General features: G+C 35.9%; 1 protein-coding gene across 1 annotated transcript in view; it reads right to left on the bottom strand.

Moving 5' to 3' along the window:
* Positions 1 to 18,990: 18,990 nt before the first annotated feature.
* Positions 18,991 to 19,439, bottom strand: part of LOC131071892 (aspartate aminotransferase) — a 37,389-nt gene continuing 36,940 nt past the window's right edge. The window contains exon 10 of the mRNA XM_058007860.2: positions 18,991 to 19,352. Coding sequence (XP_057863843.1) covers positions 19,203 to 19,352 — 150 coding nt within the window. The 3' untranslated portion in view covers positions 18,991 to 19,202. The remainder of the gene's footprint in view (positions 19,353 to 19,439) is intronic.

Here is a 19,439-nt window from a genome sequence, read left to right as displayed (position 1 = left end):
AGAGGGTCCAAGAGTGAGTCTGATGAGTCAAATGTAGGCCTAGATTGAGTTAGTTTCTTCTTAGGTTTGCATTTTGTGCATAAGTAGTGGTTTGAGTAGGAAGTTGACCTTCTTGATGGTCAAAAGTGGCAAAACTTGGGATGAGCATTAGAGAGGTTTAGCATAGTCTTATGAATGCTTTAAAAATTCATGAGTAATGACTTAGAATGGTTTCCATAGGTTAGAAAAGAAAAAAGTGCAAAATTGCAAAAGTTGTCATGACAACTTTTGAAAGTTGTCATGACAACTTTTGAAAGTTGTCATGACAACTTTTGAAAGTTGTCATGACAATTTTTGTCCTAAAATGCTTAGCGATGGAGTTAGGGATAGCACAACGCCCTAGAATTCCTCCAAACGTGGGGAAGACTATAAAAACCTCCTCTTGCACGATTACCAAGGTTGTATTTTTTGTTTGTATGATCAGCAATCTGAAACTACTCATTTTCGAACTGTTTGTCACTATTTTGGCTTGTTTTGCTCATAATGTGAATACAAATGGATTGAATCCATTGATCCAGTAATGGATTGAGTTTCTTTGGTGTGTGTCAGAGTTATTTGTTTCATTTTCAATCTTTGTAGTTAGTGTGTGAAAATGTTTTCATAGTTTTGTTTGCAATCGGCCAGTTTTGGCTTGTACATAGCAATTTTGTGTAAAATGGTTGCCCCATGAAATCCTTCTGTGCTACCATCACGGCCTGTTGGGACATGGAAGAAAACCACTTTTACAGTGTACATATGCAAGGAGAAGTTCTGGAGATGAAGATTGATATGACATTCACCTTGTTCTAGGCGAGTCCAGGAGCAACCCGGCTAGAGAAGACATGGAGAAATTGGAGTGTAAAGTGTAGGGGTGAATACAAAACCACAACCAAACCTTTTGGAGGGGTCCATGAAGTTCATACAGAGTTTCCATAACAAGGAGAATCCTTGACAAGACCTCTTGATTCCCATTTCACAAACTTGACCAATCACTACCGGTTTAGAGGCCTAAAAACCCTAGCAAACCCTCATTTTTGGGTTAGGGCATTGTACAGTGAGTTGGGAAACCAAAACCACTAAAATCACTTGGAGATAGGTGTATCATTGAAGAATATCAAACCTTGTTGTAGGGTCTTTTGGACCATTTTCCACTAAACCCACAAAAACCGGATTTTGGAGGCCTAATAGGGGCTCATTCCTTGTAGCCCTTTTCTAGGCAAAATGGTGAAATCGGTAAGAAAGCTATTGGATGCAAACCTCAAATGGACCCAAATGGTATTCAAATCATGTTAGAATCCACCTCCACACCTCTGCAATAACTCACAACAGTAGGAGGTAAAATTGACAAATCGAGGTCAAGACAACAATGATGAGCATGTGGGAAACACCTTGAAATGGTAGGGTTCCTAGTTAAACACTTGATGCAAACACTTTGAGATTGACAAGAAGCAAGCCCTAGAAGAGATTGAGAAGGACTTGGAGGTCTTAGAGCATAGCTAGACCTGGAGAATTGGTGGAATTGAGCAACACCAACTAGGTGAAGTGTGAGCAAGCTAGGTGAACCCCATCACTAGCAAGCATTGAGCAAAAAGTAGGGACTGAATTATCCCTATACCTATCGATTTTGCCCCAAGATAGTAAAATGGCAAAGGAATAATGAATTCCATAAGGATTGATTTTATCCACTAATGGTGTCCTTACTCCAATCGAATCTCCACCAAGGTATTTAAGCTGCTAAGGTAAGATGAATTTAATAAGGATTAAATTTGTCCTTACTCAGGTTGAAATTTTGGTTGGAAATAAATGTGCAAAGGTAATGTGGAATTCTTAAGGACTAATTAATCCCTCTAAGGATCAAGTTTCCATTTTGGTATGGTGAAGAAAACCAAAATCTAAATGGATTTCATAAGGACGGAATTGTCCTTATACATATCGATCTTCCACCAAGGTGTTATCTAGTTAAAACAAAAAATATCCCTATGAAATCCAACCTATCTCCAAGGGATCTGAACCCATGTGTGTATCAATGAAAATTTGGGACAAACTTTTCCCTATGAGGTGTGAATTGATACCCTCATATTTCCCAAACACTTAAATGAATTCAAATCACATTTGTAAGTTTTGTTTACAAGTTGGCTAAAGGGGAAAGATCAAGGGGTTTGAATTGAAAAGACACCCCAATCGACCCTATTGGGAATGCTTGACAAACATATAAGGAGGCATGGGAAAGAGGAAATTCAAACATTCAAGTCACAATTCAATCTCTGGTAGAGCGAATAGGCAGATCAACAAATTTACCAAAGGGAATTAGACCTTCAAAATCGCAAAAAAATTAAGAAGGAGAAGGGTTCATCACAGATCAAAGCCCTCATCACTTGTAAATAAGGGTCTTCAAAACATCCTTTTAGGTCTTAGCAATCAAATTTGAGGTCAAATTCGTAGATTTTCATCAATTTTCCTTGAAATTTTAATGTGAAGGACAATTTCCAAATTTTTGAAGGGTTTCATGAAGCGAGTTTTGTGAATTATCTTGCATTTTGCTAGCTTAAGGATTCATTCACAATCAAGATTTAAATGTTTTCTTTTTCTTTTTCAGTTTTGAAGTGCATGGAGTGTAAGGATGAAGGAGAAACAACAAAGACATGTTCCACACACTCAAGACAAGGAATTTTTCTACATTTGAAGGAGAGTCAACATCATCATAACTTCAAGGAAGACAAATTCAAGACATTCAAGGAGGATGCAAGAAGTTTCAAAATATAACAAGAGGAATCTATGCTCAAGAGGGAGGATGGAAATTTAAGGAGATTTCTCTATGCCAAGGAAATCAAAGAATCAAGGTTCAAATTCGTGAGGGTGAAAGATTCAACATTTGCAAAGATGCTTAAGATCAAAGTCTAGTTGAAACAAGAAGTGAACTTCACGATGCGAATGCAAGATCAGGAACTATGATTGCAAATGGAAGAGGCTATAACAATCTTGAATTTCCTTCAAAAATCCTAGAATCAAGGTCGGTACAACAAAGGATTTCACAACTACACGAAGGAATTCAAGTCAAAGCCAAGGCATTTCAAGATCAAATATCATCAAGGAGAGAACAAGGTGAATTCTCTAACATGAGGATGAAATGCAAACCATCACGAGGAATATCCAAGGGAGGAATCGAGATGTCCAAAATCAATGCAATATTTCATAAGGAATTTTCATAGTTGATAAGTTAAATGCAAGTGTGATCAAGGAAAAATGATAAATTAAGCAAAGTTAGAAAACTTGATCACCCAAAGATGATACGGTTTGGAAATGTCCCATTACCTTCATCATGTTGAGAAAGTCGGATAATGTTAAGTATCAAGAGATATTGCTTAATCTCAAACACTTAGTGATGATGTCGCTGATGTGGCATCCTATTCATCACCAACCAATCAAGTTCTTCCAAGCTAGCACGTCCATATACATTGAACCTAACCCATCCAAGGAAAGAGCAAGTGACACATGGCACCGCATTAAATATTGTTTCATGTACCTAACCTCATCACTCATTGGCCAGAAGGGAGTTTGTTGTAAAAAGCCCTAATTAGGGTTTTATTGTAAAATATTGGCCATTGATTTGAGAATCAATCTAAGCCATTGAAATGTGAAGAGAAGTCTATATAAAGTTCAAAGCTCTCATTTGTAAAGGTTAATAGTTGATCACTAGTTAAGAGTTGATAGTTAGTAGTTAGTGAATAAAAAGTAGCAGTAGAGTAAGAGAAGAAGATTGTTGTCAAGACTTGTTGTAATAAACACACTTTCTTCATTGAAATTATGGTGAATTTGGTTGGCTATTTCAACTTGTTGCACGGTCTCTACTTCTTATAGTATGGATGTTTGTTAGAAGAATGGAAGACATTGTTGTTGATGAATGATGAACCTATGTTCACACCACTTGGAGTTTGTTGATTGCAAATTGCAATGTGTGGTTTAAATGATCTTGATTAAAAGCTTAACTTCAATCATTGTATGCTCATTGTTCATAATGTTGGTGCGTATGGTTGATATGAAAATCATTCATTTGTCCTTAGGAGATTGCACCTTCTTTGTGTAGTTGTTCTCGCATGGCAAAACAAAGCTTGGTTTGGTTGCACCCAATCAATAATCATTTCTTACATTCTTAGATCAATGTAGTCTTTCTAAACCCTTTATCTTTTTGCTTTTTTTCAAGTCAATTAGGGTCCATGTTCCAGTAGAGTTCAAGCAAAACGTAAGTCCCCTTGTGATTCCAACAATATCACATCAAACCATTGAGCTTATCCACACATCAAGACCTTACATTAAGAACCTTGGAGTCACCTCGTATGATCACATAGCTTAGCATTTCAGGTCTTTGTTCAAGAGAGGATAAGATACCTTGGTATTTTATTATATGTTTGAGGTGCATAAAAAACATCTCAACACCCTACATGATGCCAAGATCAAGTCTCTGATACTAATTGTAATGTCCCCTACTAGGAGTAAGTTTGTTTCCCATTATTAAACATAGATCATCATCACTTATCATGCCTTCAATGAGATTACTGAAACTAGAGATCAATTAATTATTCTTAATGAAATCAATAATTATTATATTTAGGCCCCATCCTTACTTATTTCCTAACTCTAACAGAGGATGGGGATTTACTGTCATAGGGTGCTTGGAAACCAATCTACAAGTAGTTCCCCCATGGTTTCAGAACTTCGTCCATACCCCATCTTGGGCTTACCTATCTTGTGAGGAATTACTCTGCCTCTCCCTACACACCAACCTATCCTCTTGAAAGCAATAGCAAATGATTAAATACTAGACCATTAATATAATAATATTTCATGTATTATGAATGCATATGTACATAAATAAAATTAAGTATAAATCTGATCTCCCTATTATTATCAACTGCAAATCTTATTGGCAACTCCCTATTATTATCAACTACAAATTTTATTAGCAATACTCCTTTATATGTATTGATACCAGAATAAATATAATAACTTATTTTATTTATATTGGCTCATTATTCCTAATAGGATGCAGACATAACATAACACAATTTTAAACAAGCATGTGATCCAAGTAAGATACACCATACCAATTACATGTCAAGTTATAAGTCTGCTATCTGCAATTTCTAAACTTAAATATATTGCTACTGATTGAATGTATTATCTGATCTCCTTCGATGATTATTTCCCTTAGACTACCCTTCAATATTAAATACCCTATCCCCCGTCCTTCACTTGGCTATGGAGGGTCATGTCTTTTCTCGTGGCCACATCTCCTCCAATTAGTAGTGTCCCTTGCAGCTGGCTATTGCCTCATTCTTAATTAATCGTTATTTTTAGTAAATGACATAATGATCGCTGCCATGTAATCGTAGCCTCTCCTTTTATTATTTTTCGTCCTTAATATTGTGATTAGTGTATTTTATGTGGAGGGAAATGATAGTGGGTCGGCTTAGCCTAAGATTTATAATTCATTTCAGTGTATATTTTGTAATACAACAAGGAGTTGGCCAATAACTAATAATCACAATTAACTATCATATCAACCAGCATTGGACAAGGATTAGAACGAAATTTGAGTTTTACAAGTCTTTTTAGATGTTGTAGACGTATCATAGTGGGGAAATGATATTTATACACATCAAATTCATTTATTGTTAGGATTTTTTCTTCTTATGACTACTCATCTCTAAGTAAGAATGTGGGTTGTGTTATTCTAGGTAGTGCTCCAAATGGAGTTCTATTGTTATTTTTTGAAATATTTGAATTACTATCATCTCTTCTATTAGTTTGTGTAGGCCTAAGCGAACTAATTGTATTATTCATTTTTTGAAGTGTTTGAAGAAGCAATTATGTTGTTTGCTCTTGTCATTACATATAAGCCTTTTATTCATTCTCTCGATCTCACATCTTATTCTTTCCTCTACCATTAATTTAGTGGCTAACCTCTTGTAATGTTGTCTCTAGTTTTCTCTTTTCTCTCTTAAAATCCCTTTGACTCTTTGACTCCATTGCATAAACTGAATTTAAAGATGCCAAGATTGTGGCTCTAAAACCAATTGTAATGTCTCATTCTAAAAAATTCTTATTTTTGCTTGAAATAAATATTCCACACTCACAATACATTTGCATTGTTAATTATAAATACTAACTTCTAATGTTTTTCTTTAGGTATGCAAGGATTTTGAAAGAGCCTATATACCCTTAAAATATTAATTTAATTTTTAAACTTATTATGTTGATAATTATAGAGTTTCAATTTTGAAAATATTAAACTTGTATCCTGCTATAATCTTTCTTCCAATTGCAACTTCCTCACTAGTATAAACTAAATTTCTGTCTAAAGTTAGGGGTTTTCGTCCACTAACTTGACAAAATAAATTAATTTTTCGTTCCAGAAACTCTGATCTTTGAAAGTTTCATCCTTAGTGGCTGAATAATTCACAAGGAAAATATATAATATTTCTTCATCAATTGATGATCCTTTCCCTTTGATTCCCTTTTTTTATATACCCATATATCTCCAATGGTTATGACCCCTCATATACCTTGTGACTTTTAGTTAACTATCAATTTGTCTTTGTTGGAGGGAAATCACGGATGTTAAGACTAAATGTTCGGCATTATTAGAGGATTGGCAGCTTGTTAAAATGGTCTGTGCCTGCTGCCACCTATCATCTTGCATTTTACGATCAGCAGTGAACAATTCTTCCAGGTCTGCAGAAATCAATGGGTGCAATTTTAAATTTTCAAGTACCTTAGTCGAGGGCATTACAACTTTTCCTTTAAAGATTACACCTCGTTGTTGTTTGGCTTTATTTTTTGCGATCTTAGCTTGAATTGCTTTTATTAGAGATCTTGATTTGTTTTTATGAGCTTATTTTGTGATATGCCTACATTTTTCTCTTCATGTTATGGTAAGAGTTTTTTAACTTTTTTGTCATAGACTGTAAGTGTAATCCTCGTATAAATTTTAATTGATAGGCCAAAGCCCAATTACCCTATACATGGTTATATGATGCAGATGCAATTAACAGATTTGCTGAACGCTCTCAGTTTCACATTTTCCTGTCATGTTTATTGGGGTAACAAATGCAACATCTGTGCAACCTGTGGCTTCACTCGAAGTGTTATTGAGTAAAAATGTAGATAAATTCATGATTTAGGAATGCTTCACCTTTGATTTTGTTGGCTTCTGCAAAAACTTCTCAACAGGTTAAATAGTGAGTATAGAATAAAATATTCAATTAATTTTTTGAAACGATGAGAATGTTTTTGCCTTTGATTTTCTTCACTTTCATTGATTTTGGCTTGTTCAAGCCCTCATGAAGAATTTCAAAATGAGGAATTTTCAGACGAATTTAGAGTTTATAAGAATGTTTCTGCAGCATCAAACACAGTCTTCCATGCAACATGCAGTAGAAGCAAATCGAAAGTTCGAAAAGCTTTCCGACCAGCTGAATGAAGACCTTGAAGAGCTTCAAGTATAAACCTGCACTTTACTTTTTAAAATTTTCATAAAATATCTAAATTCTTACAAATATGTGCCAAATTTATTATTAACTTTCCTGTGCGGGCAACCTGTATGTAGCTATGTAATGTCCCCTTTTATAAATGCCCTAGTTTTTGCCCTAAAGCACAATTCCAAGTAAAACAAGAAATGGTATAAAGTTAGCGATATCATTTACCTGGTTGAGATCCCGCAAACATTTTAGGTAGTCATTGAAACATAATCCATAAAATAGATCTTCCCTACTGGAAACAATATTTTGAAACAAAAGCATAGATCTTTCCTACTAGGATTAGAATAGTCAACCATGGTAGAGGTTTGGGGGAAACTACAATAGGGTGTCCAGAACATCCTTCCCTTCTAAGCCCAAGGGCAGGGCACTCCTTGCACCCCCTTGGCCTCATGGGACTATCAGTCACCACCATGAGGTGGTGTGCTTACAAGAGGACCTCATAACTGTTTCCCCTCCTTGTATTCCCTCGCTATCCCTATCATGGTTGTTTGTAGCATTTAAACAGAAATATGAGGGATTACACATTATTGTCTATATTCCATATATAAGAGATCAAATAGGTTATCAATATGTGAAGATTCTGCATAACAATGCCACTTCCTGCAATATTAAGGATTTCTGGTCTATTTTAGATGCCTGATCGCAGATATATTAAGAGATGAACTGTTCCTGTTTACACAGATACTTGTTTTTATTCTTTTCCTTTGATGATCTTTCCCATCGCGGTTTTCTCCCATATATATCTTAACACTTTCATGAAGGTAGGCATCCTTTTCATATAATTACCCTTTCTTAAGGGGCCGTGTCTCCTTAGAACTGACTTTTAGTGATGTCTTTTCATAATTATTAGTTACCATCAATGATTCCCTTAATTGCACCTCCTAATGCTTGAATTAATTATCGCTGCTTGGAATGTTTAATCACTGTCAATGACAGATCCTTGTTCCTTCAATAATCGTTAGTTTCCCTCTTTTATTCCTGCAATTAATCCTTTATCAAAATCGCTGCTATTACTATGATGATTGTTGTCTTATCATGTTTTTTATCACTCTTTAGAAAAATCGTGGAGTCTTAAGGCATTGATATTCCCTTTATGGCGGCGTCATGACAGTCCACTCTTCGCAAGATTGCTCATCCTCGAGCAATGATAGTTTTTACCAAATCTTTTTCAATGTGAGGATCCCTAAACTAATCCTTTGATCTCCTCGTGATATATTTAGCTTTTGTTGTGCAACTCTGATATTATCCCAAGGCATATATCTCTATCTTTAATTCAATGTGAGTTATCTCAACCAATGATTAGAAGTTTGCAAAGTTTGTAATTTTAAGACAAGTTTTCTCTCATTAATTGTAAACTTTAGAACTGTTTTGGTTGGTCTTATGGATATCTCTTTGAGACCTAGCAAGGGCGAACTTCCATTTATTGAGAAGAGGATTAGAAGCATGACACACATATATGACCTTGAATGCAATGTTCTTTCCTAAATAAATTCATATCTCTTTTGGCTCACTCTAGCTATTCTCATATTCTAGATCAACCAAAAATAGAAATCTCATGATGATAGGAGTATGTTTATAGTAATCATAGATACTCATAGAGTAGACATGTTGAAAACACATCGGGTATGAACCAAACACAGCATACACATAAAACCACAAAGCATACACACGAATATATGCAGACACAAAATATACACGCAAATACAAGTATTAATAGATCCCTTCTTACTGACTAGAATGCATCCATTGATTTATCTTTACCTGCAAGCTGGCAGGATCAATGCTCTAATACCAATTGTAATGTCCCATTTTATAAATGCCCTACTTTTTTCATTACATCACAATTCCAAGTAAAACAAGAAACAATATAGAGTTAGTGATATCATTTACCTAGTTGAGATCCCACAAACATGTTACATAATCATTGAAACATAATCCATAAAATAGATCTTCCCTACTAGAAACATTGTTTTGAACCAAAAGCATAGATCTAGGAACATTAATTTAATCATAAGATATATCTAATTCATTAACGAATTCAATCATAGGAGAGTTAGGATAAGGAGGCATGATAGAGTGCCTAAAGCGATCCTCTACCCTAGGCCCAAGAGCGGATATCACATCCCTCTTGGCTTCATGTGGCCTTTCGCCATCTCATATGAGGTGGTGTACCCAGTGAGGCATCCACAGCCATTCCCTCATCATGCCAACCTGTTGTGACGTTTTCACACATCGCCCCATTTAAAATGGGGACCCCCTCTTTTCACTTTTGTTTTCCCTGTTCTTCTCTCTGCTTTTAGGGTTTTGAATGAGTGAGTTGTCTGTCTGGGCTAGGGCTAAACCTTAGGGGTTTCTTTTGGATATTTTTCAAGCTGAGTCAATCAAATTTTGAAAGTTATTAAGCGTCCTCCCGAGGATTGAGATTGAGTCGATAAGGTGAGTCTGTCAGGAAGTCAAATATGTCCCAGGTTAGGTCTAGATTCGGGAATTTTTTGGGGGTAAAATTCAAATTTTGTCTAAGTGTTAGCATTTTGAAGATGAAATTGTGTATTCTTGCCTAGGTAAATTTTGATCAAATTTCGGAGGCAAGATGATGCCTGAAATAGAGAAAGTGCTCATGTCCTTCATTGGAGGCCCAGGGCGAATTTCATTCTAAGTGCAATTTCTTGTTTTGCGAGAGCTTGCTAACTGATTCCTAGCCTTGAAGATGACCTAACTCTGCCTTGTGAAATGATTGGAGACCTAAATTTTGAATATTTTAGCCAGAAAGGACGAATGTGCTCCCGTCCCTCACCAAGGGACCAGAGCACAAATGTTATTTTATGCATATTTGTCACTAACTTTTCTATTTTGTTTTGTGCAGGGTCTTCCGGAATGATAATTGGAACATGACTTGATACTTTTGAAGATTTTGAAGGCACAAAAATGGTGAATTTTGAAGGTTGAAGGAAAAAGTAGTCCCGTCCCTCTCCAAGGGACCAAGGCTAAGTGCTCCCATCCCTCACTGAAGGACAAAGGCGAAATGGCTTATTTGAGCCATTCCTGGCCTTGTTTGGTTAAATTGAGACATCAAAGGCATGATGAAGGACGAAATGAACATGATAGAGCATCCAGACTTGATTGAAAACAATGAAATGATGAAGTTTTTGCCTAGAAGGTAAAAAGTGCTCCCGTCCCTCACTGAAGGACCAGAGCACTTTTCTTTATATGCACAATTTTAGACCTCTTTTGGACATTAACTTTTATTCATAGCATGAAGTAAGATGAAATCTTCTCTAGCAAAGGAATTTCGAGGTGAAAAGTGAGACAATTTGGCTTAGAGGGCAAAAAGTGCTCTCGTCCCTCACTGAAGGACCGGAGCACTGAATTTCAAATTCGCACTATCTTTGCAAGGTTAAGGTGATTTTATGATTTGAAGAGATTAAGGGAGGCATGTTTTGTCCATTGAATATAATTTAAGCGGTTCACAAAGGAGTAAATCAACCCAAATGACAGAAAGTGCTCCCGTCCCTCACTGAAGGACCATGCTACTTTTTCAAGTTTCTCTTCTTTGTTTGGTATTTTATGGCAAAACTTGACTTGGATGGGAAGGACGAAGGATGTTTTATGCCTTGGACGCAATTGAACTTTTAAAAGAACAAAGAAATACACCAAGATGCAAAAAGTGCTCTCGTCCCTCTCCAAGGGACCAAAGCGATTTTACAAAAAGTGCTCCCATCCCTCTCCAAGGGACCAGAGCGATTTTCCAAAAGGTGTCAATTTCCTGCAAGGCCAAGGCAAGTTTGTGATTGAAATGAATGGAAGAGGACATGATTTGCCCATTGAAGATAATTTGGGAAGCTAGCAAAGGACGGATAAGCTTGCAATTGAAAAAGTGCTCCCGTCCCTCACCAAGGGACCAAGGCAAAGTGCTCCCGTCCCTCACTGAAGGACCAAAGCACTTAACATGTTATCTCGCCTTTCTCGCCAATTTTGGACAAATTGAGGCCAAGGCGCAAGTTTGAAAAAGTGTTTAAAATGCCTTGAAGTGGAATTGAGATGCGAGAGTTGCAAATTTTAATGACAACTTGCAAAAGTGCTCCCGTCCCTCTGCAAGGGACCAGAGCGCTTTTTTCAAACATGACCATTTACCTTGCATTTTGAAAGGATATTTTTATTACCAAGGCTCAAGATGGAGTGAAATATGATATTCTACGCCTTGAGGGTAAATTGAAGATTAATGTGATCAAGAATTCATGCAATGGACTCAAAAGTGCTCCCGTCCCTCACTGAAGGACCAGAGCACTTTTTATGAAAACAACTAATTCCCTCCGAGATTATGCTAAGGCAAAGTTGTGTGAGATAGGAAAGAACTTCTAAAGCATGGTGAACGAAGGTTTGACTTCAAAAATTGAGAATCCTAGCCTAAAAATGAAAAAGTGCTCATGTCCCTCTCCAAGGGACCAGAGCGCTTAACATGTGCATTCTTTATTTTTGCCATATCCCAACGTTGACATCCTCCAAATCGCATGAAATGCCAAAATCATTAACTTCGAAATATATGAAAAATTTAAATTAAATTGGCATTTAATAAAGGCGCATGGCATTTAATAAATTAATTTTGAGCCTTAGAAAATCAAAATTTTAATTATAAAGGCATTTAAAATTAATTTTTATTAAATTAAAATTGAAAAAGGAGTGCTTGAAGTATTATTTTTATCCATTTTATTAGGTCGGCCTCTTGTTTTTTTTTGCAAATTTATTTATTTTTTGGCCTATTTTGCCAAGTCGGCCTATGGGGAGATGAAATGGTGAGCGCCCTATATAATGGGGGGTATTTTGAACAATTTTAATCATCATTCATTCATTATTTCAAGTGTGATTTGAGGAGCAAGGAAGGAGGTGCGAAATCTGGTCTAGTTGGAGCAAATTATCCTAAGTGTTAAAGGCTTAAGGTGGTGGAGTTGATGCTTGAGAAGATTAAAGGAGGCGCATTTTGCTAAAGGAAGGACTTCAATCTACATTTCGCCTAGCCAAAATTCACCTTATTTTTGCATCATTTTTTAGAATTAATTCTCAAGTGGAGGTATGGCGAGATCATCCTAGTCCCAATGTTGAAATTGTGAATTTCGAACTTCAAGTTTTTGAAAATTGCGTAGTTATTAGGAAATGATAACTCAAGATTTATCATGAAGTTTCCTAATTAAAATCTTAAATCTTCCCTTTGAATCCTAATTTCTACACTTCAAGATATATTATTAATTGTGAAATGTTGTGTAGGTATCAAGATGGCGACTCCCAAGCTCGAAAGATCTACAAGTCGGAAGACTCTCCTTAAGGAAAATCAAGCCAGATCAAGGACGGTCTCCTCCAAGAAGATCAAGCAAGGACTAACATCATCAAGGGCGACCTCCTCCAGTCTAGCATCGACAAGGATGACCTTCTTCGATCCAGCATCGACAAGGATGGCTTTCTTCGGACTCACATCATCAAGGGCGACCTCTTCCAATCCAGCATTCCAAGACGAGGTACATCAACATCCTGCAAATCAAAGACAAAAGAAGTCAGAGCAAAGGGTTCGTTGAAGAAGCAGATAGTTCCAAATGAATTAATTAAAGCTAGCTTCTCAACAACATCAAGTTGAATATCTACCAAGTTACAAGTGTCAGACGAGGTGGCATCCTAGTCATCACTTCTCCAGTCGGATTGGTCCACCTCAGCATGTCCAGATTCAATGTACCTAACTCATAGAAGGTAGCACAAACTTCAATGTACCTACCCCAACTATCCATTGGTCGAATTTTCTAGAGAGGACATGTGTCCAAGCAATACAATTATTTCATTGGTCGAGCATTAAATGTTATGTAATGGTTGTAACAAACCCTAATTAGGGTTTTCATTATTGAATCTTGGCCATTGATCTCAAATTGATCTTAGCCATCGAATTGTATTGTGGGCACTATATAAGCCCCGGCTTTTCATTTGTAAAGGGAATAGTTGGAAGCAATTAGAAAATAGAATAGAGTTAGTGAATAGAGATTAGTTAGAAGGTGATTAGCTAGTTAATAGAATAGCAATTAGAGTAGAGAGAGAAGGCAAAGATTGTTGCCAAGATGTTGTTGTAAAAGACTTGTAACTTCATTGAAGAAATGGTGAAATTTATGGGTCGATTCGACAATTTGCATGGTCTTTATACTTCTCGTATTTGATTTCGTGTTATTAGATGAGTGGAAGAAATGTGTTTGATTGATGATGAATTCGTATATCCATACTACTAGCAGTTTGTTGATTGCAGACTTGCCTTGTGTAGTCAATTGGAATCATTCAGCTTAAGCTTAACTTCAATTGTCGCTTCTTCATTGATATGCATCAACCTGATGGTGTCTATGCCTGCAGTGATGATTTGAACATCATAAAGCTTTCCTTCGAAGATCGCACTAACCTTGTGGAGATGGTCCTGGGATGTCAAAACAAGACTTAGTTAGAATTTCATCAAAGATCATTCATTGCTCTTACATTCTTAGTATTAGAATTAGATCCTTTCCTCACCCTCCTCTTTTTTCCTTTTTTTTCAAATCAAAGCTAGTAAGATCATGTGTTCCAACAATATTCAAAGAAGATCAGACGTTCAATCATCAAATGTAAGTCCCCTTGTGATTCCAGCAAATCACATCATACCGCAGAGAACTTATCCACACGTAGAGATCCTACAACGAAGAACCTTGGAGTCATCCTAATTGATCCTTTTTTGTGATATCTTCAACAATCAGAGGCTTTATTCAAGAGAGGATAAGGTACCCTTAGGTATTTTATTCTGTGTTTGATAGTGTACAAAATATACGTCAACACAACCGTATTCTCCTCACTAAGATTGGGGTTCCTTAATCCAACAGTCAATCATGGTAGAGGTTTTGGGGAAACTACAATAGGATGTCCGGAACATCCTTCCCTTCTAAGCCCAAGGGTGGGGCACTCCTTGCACACTCTTGGCCTCATGGGACTATCAGTCACCACCATGAGGTGGTGTGCTTAGAAGAAGACCTCATAACCGTTTCTCCTCCTTGTACTCCCTCACTATCCCTATCATGGTTGTTTGCAGCATTTAAACAGACATATGAGGGACTACACATTATTGTATATATTCCATATATAAGAGACCAAATAGGTCATCATACATAGTCATACATATTACAGCCTATATTAATATGTGAAGATTCTGCATAAAAAGATTATCTGGCTTCATATATTAAGTAACAATGCCACTGCCTGCTATATTAAGGATTTCTGGTCTGTTTTAGATGCCTGGTCACAGATATATTAAGAGATGAACCGCTTCTATTTATACAGATACTTGTTTTTAATCTTTTCCTTTGACGATCTTTCCCATCATAGTCTTCTCCCATATATATCTTAACATTCCATGAAAGTAGGCATCCTTTGGAAATAATTACACTTTCATAAGGGATCGTGTCTCCTTAGAATTGACTTTTACAGTTTTACTGATGGTTTTCATAATTAGTAGTTACCATCAATGATTCCCTTAACCGCACCTCCTAATGCTTGAATTAATTATCGCTACTTGGGATTTTTAATTGCTGTCAATGAGAGATTGTTGTTCCTACAATAATCATTACTTTCTCTCTCTTTCTCCTATGATTAATCCTTTATCAAAATCGCTGCTATTACTATGATGACTGTTGTCTAATGTACGTTTATTTCTACCAATCACTGATCTTGTTATCATGTAAACTGATTGCTCTTTAGAAAAATCGTGAAGTCTCAAGGTAAGACAGTTTTTCTTAAGGCATCAATATTCCCTTCACGGCAGGGGCATGACAAGCTAATTGCTAATACAGAATATTTAAGCTCTTTCCTCAAACCATTCTTTTACAGTCATTTGAAAGTGTTGTTACACTGCGGTTTGTAAAACTCCAATTCCACAGATAATGAATTTGGTGGCAATGGCTCTGGAGGGCATTCACTTCCATTATGGCCTTTGGTTCTACATTCTAATAAAACATATTGATATTAGAGTAATAAATATTTGCATTATTTGCAGACATTTTGTTGTTATTGTTAGTAAGAGCAATTAACTCTTGTTTTAAATCCTATAAGACCTGTCCTACTATATCATTTGTCACGAGTGTCTTAGAAACTTCTGGTTTGTTAACTTGGTTGCTGCTCTCTATCCTATATTAGAAATGTCTCCTTTGCTCTCTTCTAAAACATACCCTCCTTTTGCTTAAACTTAAAATTTGTGCCAACGGGTAATAGTTGCCTAATTTTAAAGTCCACCTTGACAATTTGGAGAGCATGTTTGTCTCTAAAGTTTTTCTCTGACTGTTTAAATATCACTTTAACATAAAATATATAAAAATGCATATTGGCCAAATAAATATGCTACTTCCAATGTTGTCTCATGCACCAAATTGGAGTTTTTTTAAAAAAAATTGGAGGTTGTTTTATCTTTCAAGCAGTTTTGATATGATGGGTCTTGTCGATCTTGTAGAAAAGGTGAAGCAAAGAGCACTCATGTCATGCGATGTTTCATTCTTTTGAACACAAGCAAAAACTTCATTACATCTAAAAATGGGTTATTGAGTACAGTAGCTTTCAAACTAGGTCCAAGTGCACCTACAAATTATGCCTTGGAAGGAGCTATTGTGCAATGGTTGTGAGATAGCTTGCGTATAATCAAAGTTCCAATAAAATTGAAGATTTTGCAAGAATAGTGGAGAATACTGTAAGTATGTGTTTTGTTCTTGCTTTCCATGGTTTGTTTGCTCTACAGTGGAAAGATGATGCCAAAGGAGTAGAGTAAGGAATTACTAGATTGACAACAAAAGCCCACATAACTCAAGCTCAAAAGTATGTGCTTTCGAGTAAAAAATGTATTAAATACTATCAGTAGAGATGCCAAGGAAGAAAAGAGGACAAATGAGAATTTAGAGTTTCTTTGTGAGTTGATGGGTGAGCATCAGTTAATAACCTTGTAATGTACATACAAGTTATATACTACCCTCCCACACTCTCAAATAAAACTGCATTCAAGTCCACTTTCATCAAGTTTGGTTGTAGAAGTTTTCCATTTGAAAGAACATTCTAGTTAAGCACAAAAAATTGGATCTCTTGTAAATTACATGTGTTGCCCGTCAAGATAAATACTATTTGTTGGTATTAGGCTCTTTTACATAAGTTAATCTGTTGGGAAGCCATATGCCATGACCTATAGATACAGAAGCTACTGCAACGGGTACAGCATATGTTGTTCAGTCACTAGGGCTTGTACCGAGGAGCAGGTATTTTCCTTGAGCAAAAAAGGAAGAGCCCACAAAATTATATCCAAAAATTTGAAGATGAGTGGAGAAGATAGCGATATGAATCATGGTGTACCTTGCAAATCTTTTGTTCTGATGCAGATCCTATTCCTTACCTATTGCCATGTATTTTTAAGTAATATTTCGCATTTATAAATTGCTCTGCATATTTGCTCATGTCACCAAATATTGCTTTCCCAAAGCTTATGAAATTTGACATGCCTCTCAAATGCATGTAAATACTTAAATATTTAATGCAATTACACCAATGTTTTATGAAGTGCAGATAATTTCCTTTCTTCCATTGTACATTGTTGAGACCACCTATTCGCCTCCTCACACAGATTGAAATTGAGATGGTCTATGGCCCTCTTCGCCTCCTCCACAGATGGAAAGTCTCTTGACCTTTAGAAATGTAGACTTGTAAAGCTTAACCAAGTTCACAGAAAAGGGTAGTAAAGTCCTCATGTGCCAGGTAAGGGATATTTTGCAGAAACAAGAAGAGGCTATCATCAGAGTTGGCTACCTGTGGGAGATCAGGAGGCAGTGCAGAAGCATTTTGAATATAAGCTTGTTCCATACATTGATTAATATAATAATGATACAAATTTTGAGAGTTGTTCATGATAAAATGCCCCAAAATGGAGAATTTTATGTGTTATGAGTCAGTTCAGAAGCAGTTTATAAATAGAGTAGAGAAGAGAAAACGTATGACAGAAGCAGTTTATAAATAGAGTAGAGAAGAGAAAACGTATCAATCAATTCAGAGAGAGAGAGAGAGATTTGCAACAAATTTATGTTATTATGAATTTTTATATATGATAACTCCTTAGACAAGATGAAAAAATATTTGTTTACTCAATTACATAAGGAATCTAATCGGATTCTCCAACTACCTTTTTCTTGGTTGTGATATATAAAGTTAACACTATGGTGTTTACACATGAAAATATATCTAATAAGAATGTTGCAAGCAAACAATGGTGCCATGTTGTAAATTACTCCTTTTTCAAAGATAAGATTGATTGCCACATTAAAGTTGATGTTGTAAGGAGATATAAATCCCCTTGAACTAAATCACCCAGGTCTGTATGGTGTTAGGGGTGGAGCATGCATTTGTATAATGACAATCTCATAAGATTGAATTGAATTCCAAAATATAAATCCCCTTTAACTAAACCACTCAATTTTGCAGATGAAGTGTGGATGAATTTGCGTAATCTTTTAAGATTGATCATGTCTTTCGTGTAGTTTTTGGTATTTAGTGTAGCAGTCTTTATAAGCATTCCCATCACAATTCATCTTCAAAGTGCCAATAAAGAGCAACCAAGGCTCCTGATTCAATTTCTTTTTCTTTACACCAAAGAGAATAAGGTGACAAATTTTGAAATGGAGAGAGACGTTTAGGAGTAAAACCATAAATGTTCTTTCTCTTCATTAAAATTAATGTCCACCACACAAGACTATTTGAAACAACATGAAAGATAGTTCAAGGGTTATGTGTCTGTGCTCTGAATCTCTATTAACTTGATCTTGTTAGACAATGTATGCGCAAGAGATTATCTGCTGCAATACCATTGATTTGTATCCCAAAGTAAAGATAGAGGACTATACTTACAATTGAGGTGTTCCATTTTAAAATGGCCTTATCTATTCATAACATTCTGCAGTCAAGTGTTTATTCATAACATTCTGCTTCAACGTACTAATCATAATGCCAGGTATATATATTAGTCAGCTAATATGGGAAAGAATGAAAATATTATAATTAATTTTTGTACGTCTTTTTTGTATCAGCTGAAGTTAATGTTATTTTTATCCTGTCGAAAAGAACGAAGTAAACATGAATCAATGCAAATTTATGTTGCATAGGCAAATTTGTATTGCACTAAAAAATGATTAAATACATATTTTCTTACAGACATCTAACGTTAAATTATAAGTCAGAACTCTATCTGGAATTATTCTGATTAAATTTGGAAACTTGGTTTTTCTATCATTATAATAAAATGCATTTATGGAAATAAAGTTTTGGTACCACTGGAAAGCTAAGCACCAAAAAATAGTTATATACAGATTTGCTTGCAAACATCCAACAGTAAATTAGAAGTTAGGAACCTATCTGGAATTGTTCGTAATAAATCTGAAAACTTGCTTGTTCTATCATTATGATAAAATGCGCACCAAGAAACAAAGTTTTTGATACCAGTGGAAAGATAAAAAATTCAACTCAACTTCGATAAACTCCTTCCCTGACATTTTTCTATCCAGTATTAAGCAAGCAGAACATAACAATTCCAAGTGTGTAAAACACAGTTGTTCATCAAATTCACCAACTAATACATAGTAGTTAGCTATGCTTAGCTGGAGCAGCAGGCTGCAAAAGAGTAAGAGACTTCTCGATATTGTCTATGGCTGCTTTAAGTGTGTCAAGAGATGCTGCATATGAGATACGAATGCACTTATTTTCTCCGAAGGCATCTCCTGGGACAACGGCGACCTGCATTTGAGGCCAAGCTTCAGCACATCATACAAGCAATAGATAATAGCAAACACTAAAGGTAGCACTAAGGGTTTTGAAATTGTA

The sequence above is a fragment of the Cryptomeria japonica genome, chromosome 10, assembly GCF_030272615.1.
Source record: "Cryptomeria japonica chromosome 10, Sugi_1.0, whole genome shotgun sequence".
Taxonomy (NCBI): domain Eukaryota; kingdom Viridiplantae; phylum Streptophyta; class Pinopsida; order Cupressales; family Cupressaceae; genus Cryptomeria; species Cryptomeria japonica.
This window is presented reverse-complemented; position numbering and strand designations above follow the sequence as displayed.